The following is a 7,415-nucleotide window of genomic DNA, read 5'->3' as shown; positions in this document are numbered from 1 at the left end:
AAGATTGACAATTAACTGACTGCATAAATGATGAATGCTGGCAAAATAGACATGATGTCACATTCCATCATCATCATCATCATCATCATCATCATCATTTATATTAATAGTATTAGAGATTGGGTCTTTAAAACGCTATCTGAGAACAGGGCAGTTAGCCTACTCTGGACATATTCGCGATATTCTCAGTGCATTCATTGTGTGATTAATGACTCATTTCAAAGAATGAGAATATAAAATGTATTTGTAGACTACCTTAAAAATGCACTCCACTTTCTCTCAATGTAGGCTAATTTCTCCGCTGTAATAAGCAGCTTATTTTCTCCCAGTAACCCGACCTCCTGGCTGCTTTGCATACTCCTCCCTCTTTCCTCACAAACACGCTGCGTTCCTCCTCCTTCTCCAAAAGCGCTCATTCAGAGACAGACGAACACAAACGCACCAGCTGCGCCGTCAGATGTCTCGCACACGACGCTCCTTACTACAGCCTACTGACACGATCGTGGTCATCTAATCCAATTCATTTTTGACACCGCTGCTGAAAACGTTGCAGAGAACGCATTTAGATATTACAGTAACATTTCTTGGACTTGTTTGATCGTTAAAGGATTGCCCCTGCTGAAATTCGGACGTACTGGCTCAGGAATAACACGCCTTCTTCACGGCATCGAAGTCACCCACAAGTGGACAACCCCGCGATCCCCGTGGCTCTTCACGGAGCGGCATGTAAGAGGGTTAACGCGAACAGGATTGAACTCCTACTTTCCCACAAAGAGGTAAACAACCGTGAAGTTATTCGGTTAATTTCACCTTTGGCAGGTCTCGCCGTTGACTTGTTGACATAGCCTGAGAAATGCTTGCTTAAACCCTCCTAATCCAGCTGCTAGACTACTACCTTTCGTGCAGCTGTCATTTTGGTAAGATGTTATCTGTCTAAATTAATTACAAGATATATTACAAACTGTCCTCGTAGCCGTCAAAGAAGTGCAATAATTGTGTAAACGCATTTTGTGGGTATAAAGAAATACTTGAAATTGAAAAGGTGCAACCCATTGACTATTGCAAGGTAACGTTACAGGTGCATATCGCATCAACCAGTCTTGGTCTGCGGACAGAATTCATTGTTGCCTAAATAATTAATGTACAACTCATTAAATATATTAAAATCATGGGCTACACATATAAGGGTATTTTGCCGTGCGCAACCTATAAGAAGTCTATAATCTCCATCACATACTTAGTTATAGACTTTGAAAGCCAATTGCTCTACGTACTTTATTCAACAATAGCTCATAGGATATTTCTCCACATGAAAAATTCGACACATTGTGTCCTTCACAGCTGTGACCGTTTAAAACAGATTAAGGGTCAGGATGAGGCGCGATAAATCTACCTTGCTGATGTGTCCATAATGTGTTTAGGTCGGCACTAGAGTACATTTTAGCCCGGCTAAGCATTAGTCGAAACACAATTAAAGCGTCCCGGGAGGGACGGCGACAGCCGGCGGTGACCGAGCGCCTTGTATCGCTTACATGGAAATTAGCGCTGATTGGATTTGAATGCACGGCCATACAGCCTACCAGATGGTAGCCGGTGACATTGAGACTTAGCGTTGACACGGGGCCCCCGGAGTCATTTTAACACTGGATATTTTTCAGCCATCACTGTATGCACAGAGCATATATGATGTTGACTTTAAACAGTTCTTTTCCCACACTCGCTCCCTGCAACCTTCTTTCCTGTAGTTCACTTTCCTCCACTGCGCACCTGGTAATGATTAGACAACAGTGCATTCCGGGCGCCAATACATCAGAGAGACGTGTGTGTGTGTGTGCAGAATGACATCATTCTGTATGATGTGCCCACTTTTCTCAGACCCGTGGGATTGATGTTTGTGAGCATGACCGATGCAGATGTTATCAGGGCATCTTGGGGGCAGAGTGAGTGAGCCTGCCCGTTGAACTGGAGAAGGCAAAGCGCCCCGGCGCTCTTTCATCCGATCGTTTCTGATAGCAGATGCTCCAGCTGATCTCCGTCTGTTTCGGATCATATCTAGTTCAAAGGCAGTCGCTATAAGCGGACTTCCTTTACTCGGGCTGAGGAAAAGACAAGTCTGAACTTTACCACAGACCGAAACCACTTCACTGACTCTATTAAGTTGACGCGCGCACAACGGCACAGCTGTGCCCACTGTTCTGTGAGCATCACTTTTTACAAAGTTCCCCTCTCTCTCTCTCTCCCCTCAGGATTCAATGAAAATGTCTGTTGGCGTACATGAGAACCGCAAATCGCGGGCAAGCACTGGGTCCATGAACATCTACCTGTTCCACAAGTCGTCCTACGCCGACAGCGTGCTCATGCACCTGAACGCGCTCAGGCAACAGCGGCTCTTCACGGACGTGATGCTCCACGCGGGCAACCGCTCGTTCCCGTGCCACCGCGCTGTGCTGGCTGCGTGCAGCCGGTATTTCGAGGCCATGTTCAGCGGCGGGCTACGGGAGAGTCAAGCCAGCGAAGTGGATTTCCGCGACTCTATCCACCCCGAGGTAGGCCTACTAACCACTCACATTAGAACAGTTATCAGTATAATAATACCGGCAATACTCTTGCAGTTACATGTGCCTATAATTGAAATACATTTTGTTTCAATATTTCAATATTTTGCACATCATCACAATTTTGATTAGGTAGCCTAATACATTTCAGTTATTGCATGGTAAGGACAAAAACAAATTCAGTACACAGATCTTGTTATCTTACTTTACCTGTTTCATCTGTGGCTTTGTGCGTGTGTGGTGCATGCATGTGTTTGTGTATGTTTGTCTTCGTTTGCCTTCATCAGGTGTTGGAGCTGTTGCTGGACTACGCCTACTCGTCCCGCGTGGTCATCAACGAGGAAAACGCCGAGTCGCTGCTGGAGGCGGGCGACATGCTGGAGTTCCAGGACATCCGCGACGCCTGCGCCGAGTTCCTGGAGAAGAACCTGCACCCGACCAACTGCCTGGGCATGCTGCTGCTGTCGGACGCGCACCAGTGCCAGCAGCTCTCGCAGCTGTCCTGGGCCATGTGTCTCAGCAACTTCCCCGCCATCAGCAAGAGCGAGGACTTCCTGCAGCTGCCCAAGGACATGCTGGTCCAGTTGCTGGCCCACGAGGAGCTGGAGACGGAGGACGAGCGGCTGGTCTACGAGTCGGCCCTCAACTGGGTCAACTACGACCTGGAGCGCCGCCACTGCCACCTGCCCGAGCTGTTACGCACGGTCCGCCTGGCGCTGCTGCCGGCCATCTTCCTGATGGAGAACGTGTCCACCGAGGAGTTGATCAACGCGCAGGCCAAGAGCAAGGAGCTGGTGGACGAGGCCATCCGCTGCAAGCTGCGCATCCTGCAGAACGACGGCGTGGTCAACAGCCCGTGCGCGCGGCCACGCAAGACCAGCCACACGCTCTTCCTGCTGGGCGGGCCCACCTTCATGTGCGACAAGCTCTACCTGGTGGACCAGAAGGCCAAAGAGATCATCCCCAAGGCGGACATCCCCAGCCCACGCAAGGAGTTCAGCGCGTGCGCCATCGGCTGCAAGGTGTATGTGACGGGCGGCCGCGGCTCGGAGAACGGCGTGTCCAAGGACGTGTGGGTGTACGACACGCTCCACGAGGAGTGGTTCAAGGCGCCGCCCATGCTGATCGCGCGCTTCGGCCACGGCTCGGCCGAGCTGCGCCACTGCCTGTACGTGGTGGGTGGCCACACGGCGGCCACGGGCTGCCTCCCGGCCTCGCCGTCCGTATCGCTCAAGCAAGTGGAGCAGTTTGACCCGGCCGCCAACCGCTGGAGCATGGTGGCGCCGCTGCGCGAGGGGGTCAGCAATGCGGCCGTGGTCAGCGTCAAGCTCAAGCTCTTCGCCTTCGGAGGCACCAGTGTGGCCCACGACAAGCTGCCGAAGGTCCAGTGCTACGACCCGGCGGAGAACCGTTGGACGGTCCCGGCCTCGTGCCCGCAGCCGTGGCGCTACACGGCCGCCGCCGTCCTGGGCAACCAGATCTTCGTGATGGGCGGCGACACGGAGTTCTCGGCCTGCTCCGCGTACAAGTTCAGCAGTGACAACTACCAGTGGACGAAAGTGGGCGATGTCACGGCCAAACGGATGAGCTGCCAGGCCGTCGCCTCGGGCAACAAGCTCTACGTGGTGGGCGGCTACTTTGGCGCGCAGCGCTGCAAGACGCTGGATTGCTACGACCCTACGCTGGACGCCTGGAACTCCATCACCACCGTGCCCTACTCCCTCATCCCCACCGCCTTCGTCAGCACCTGGAAGCACCTCCCGGCCTGAGAAACGGCATGCTGGGATTGAAAACAAACGCGCCTTTCCTGCCACCTCGACACCTTTCTTCCCATGAGGTACGTGCTGCTGTTTAAATGAAGTGCAGTTACACACAAGCTGACGTTTGCCGTGTTTCCATCGTTTGCAGGATAGAATACCACAGTTTGAAAAACACTAACCATTTGTTTAGCATGAGTTGCTGTTTCCCACAAGGAAACTATTGCTTTGTTTCCAGAGTTTCCAGAGAGTTCACTGATTGGAAAGCTTTGTCCATCTGTAGTCCTTCCAAAATGGCAGTTTTATTAAATGTGATATGGATTTCATTTTTACTGGCCTGGCCTTATACAACAGACAGGGAGAGTTTGATGTTGCTAATGCCTGGAGTCCAACCTGCATGGGGTTGTGACCCTGTTAACTCATATCTCCTAATGAGACTTTGGCTTGGCTTAATTTCCATGAAATTGGATTCAGGAGTGTTTTGTGCCAGAACATACTCAGACTCTCTCTCTCTCTCTATCTATCACACACACACACACACACACACACACACACTAATAAGCTGCAATCAGGCAGCAGCATGTTGATAGGCTACTATTGATTTGCCCCGTTTTCAGAAATGACCTGACCTGTTGTTTATGTGAGTGAGGAGGAAATGATAGTGTGTGTGTGTGAGAGGAGGTGGAAGTGTGTGTGTGTGTGTGTGTGTGAGGAGGAGGTACTGTAGTGTGTGTGTCGTTTTTGTCCTGGTTGGGCAGGCGGACAGTGCTGCTTTGAAATATGTTTGTGAACCCGCTCAAGCAGATGGTCATTTGGCCTTCCTCCCTGTTATCATTCTGTTTCCGAGGACAAAGAGCCTTATTTAATCACATCCAAACGGAGTATTGATGGGGTAATTAGATCGGGCTATGATTCAGAGATGACCAGCCACATGCCACGGATACTGACCACATGCTTCTGATGGGGGCTTGTTTATTCAGTCGGAAAATCATGCTCTTATTTATTTATTTGTTTATTTATTTTCCAGATAGCACTGCCCTGGTTCACCTCTGGCAGGTTGATAGGCACATGGTTATATGAGTGAAGCAGCGGTATGAAGGGATAGAATGTTTTTTTTTTGTGTGTGTGTGTGTGTGTGTGTGTGTGTGTGCGTGTGTCTGTGAAATAGAGATATAATCACCTGTTTGTTTGTGTGGTAGTATGTTATCTTACCAGTTTCATCACCCAGATGACCTGCTCTGATCTGACCCTATCTAACCTGATCTATCAGGACAGAATGACCATGGCGAGGTTTGTTTGTTTGTTTTTATTTAGATCCCCATTAGCTTTTGCAAAGCAGCAGCTATTCTTCCTGGGGTCTATCATCAATGTGACAAATAATATTGAAATACACAGATGACAATGGACATGACACACATTACATGGATACATGACATAAAAGAACACACAGACAATACATTGGGCAGCCGTGGCCTACTGGTTAGCACTTCGGACCTGTAACCGGAGGGTTGCCGGTTCGAACCCCGACCAATAGGCACGGCTGAAGTGCCCTTGAGCAAGGCACCTAACCTCACTGCTCACCGAGCGCCGCTGCAGGCAGCTCACTGCGCCGGGATTAGTGTGTGCTTCACCTCACTGTGTGTACACTGTGTGCTGTGTGTGTTTCACTAATTCACGGATTGGGATAAATGCAGAGACCAAATTTCCCTCACGGGATCAAAAGAGTATATATACTTACTTATACTTATACATTACATTTTACATAAAACATGGTTAACATCACTAGACAGATACAAAACAAAAAGCAAAACAAAAAGGACAACAAACACAAACAGACATAACAGCAGCATCAATTAAAGGTAACATTTAGATAATGACTTTTAAGTTGTTTTTTAAAGCTATGAATATTTAATTGAGTAATAGGATAAGGGAGTGAGTTCCATTGCTCTATATATAACTGTACGTTGAATCATTGACTTAGATCTTGGTAAGGTGAAACAACCTCCAACTGCATGCCTTGTTGAATAATTATGTGCCACTGAACTGAAGGACATATTTCTATAAATGATAAAAGGTGATTTTGTTATTATGACATTTTTAATAAAAACCATCAATAAAGACAAAAATCTAATTTTTACATCTAACCAACCTAAAGAGTCATGGATCTTAATAACAGTAGTTCTTCTTCCACAAGAAAGAGCTAATCTTGCTGCTTTATTATGGACCAATTGCAATTTACTTATATTGCTCAATGAAGTAGAGGACCAAACTATAGAGCAGTAGTCTCAATTTGACAACACCAAAGCCTGTATAACTTGCTTAACAAGTTGGTGTGTTAAATATTTAGCACATCTTTTAATTATTGATATGGCGTTTCCCATTTCAGTCACAACCTTTTGTATATGTTTATCCCATGATAATTTATTGTCAATGATGACTCCCAAAAGTTTTACTTCTTCTAGTTGCATTATGACTGTTTTATTTATTGTGAGACTAAGCTTTGGTTTTGAACTTAAAGAATGATTTGTACCAATTACTATACAGTTTGTTTTAGACACATTCAAAATCAGTTTATTGTTATTGATCCAGTCTACCACCTTAGTCATCTCACTGGCTAAATTTGCATTTAAATCATCTACTGTTGCTGCGGCTAAATATATAGTGCAGTCATCGGCATACATTGAGATATGAGCTTTGTTTAATACCAGTGGAAAGTCACTACCCTGAGGCACACCATGTTTCACATTTATGATGTCAGAATAGCTTCCATTGAAGTACACCATTTGCTTTCTATTACTTAAATAGCTATTGATCCAGAACAAAGCAGACTGAGTGAAGCCATAACATTTACATTTTTCTAATATAAGTTCATGATTAAGAATGTCAAACGCTGCTGAGAAATCTAAAGGTCATTCCAGTTCACTGATATCTAACCATCGGCCGCTGTAGAAAGTATAGATGTTGCTCATGCCTCTTCCAGTTTCTAAGCAGCTGACAATCTGGCATTAAAGCCACACCTCCTACAGTCTTCAGCCAGCCATTTGGGATGTGTGTGTGTGTGTGTGTGTGTGTGTGTGCCAGGGTGCCAGGGTGCAGCCAGCAC

At 47.2% G+C, this 7,415-nt stretch overlaps 1 protein-coding gene across 1 annotated transcript in view; it reads left to right on the top strand.

Moving 5' to 3' along the window:
- The first annotated feature begins 433 nt into the window (after window positions 1-433).
- The window catches only part of enc1 (ectodermal-neural cortex 1), an 11,381-nt gene continuing 4,399 nt past the window's right edge, over window positions 434-7,415 (top strand). Inside the window, exons 1-3 of the mRNA XM_048259823.1 lie at window positions 434-776; window positions 2,247-2,546; window positions 2,843-4,392. Of these exons, the coding sequence (XP_048115780.1) occupies window positions 2,253-2,546; window positions 2,843-4,324 (1,776 nt within the window). The 5' untranslated portion in view covers window positions 434-776; window positions 2,247-2,252 and the 3' untranslated portion in view covers window positions 4,325-4,392. The remainder of the gene's footprint in view (window positions 777-2,246; window positions 2,547-2,842; window positions 4,393-7,415) is intronic.

Source organism: Alosa alosa, chromosome 12, assembly GCF_017589495.1.
Source record: "Alosa alosa isolate M-15738 ecotype Scorff River chromosome 12, AALO_Geno_1.1, whole genome shotgun sequence".
NCBI classification, from domain to species: domain Eukaryota; kingdom Metazoa; phylum Chordata; class Actinopteri; order Clupeiformes; family Clupeidae; genus Alosa; species Alosa alosa.
This window is presented reverse-complemented; position numbering and strand designations above follow the sequence as displayed.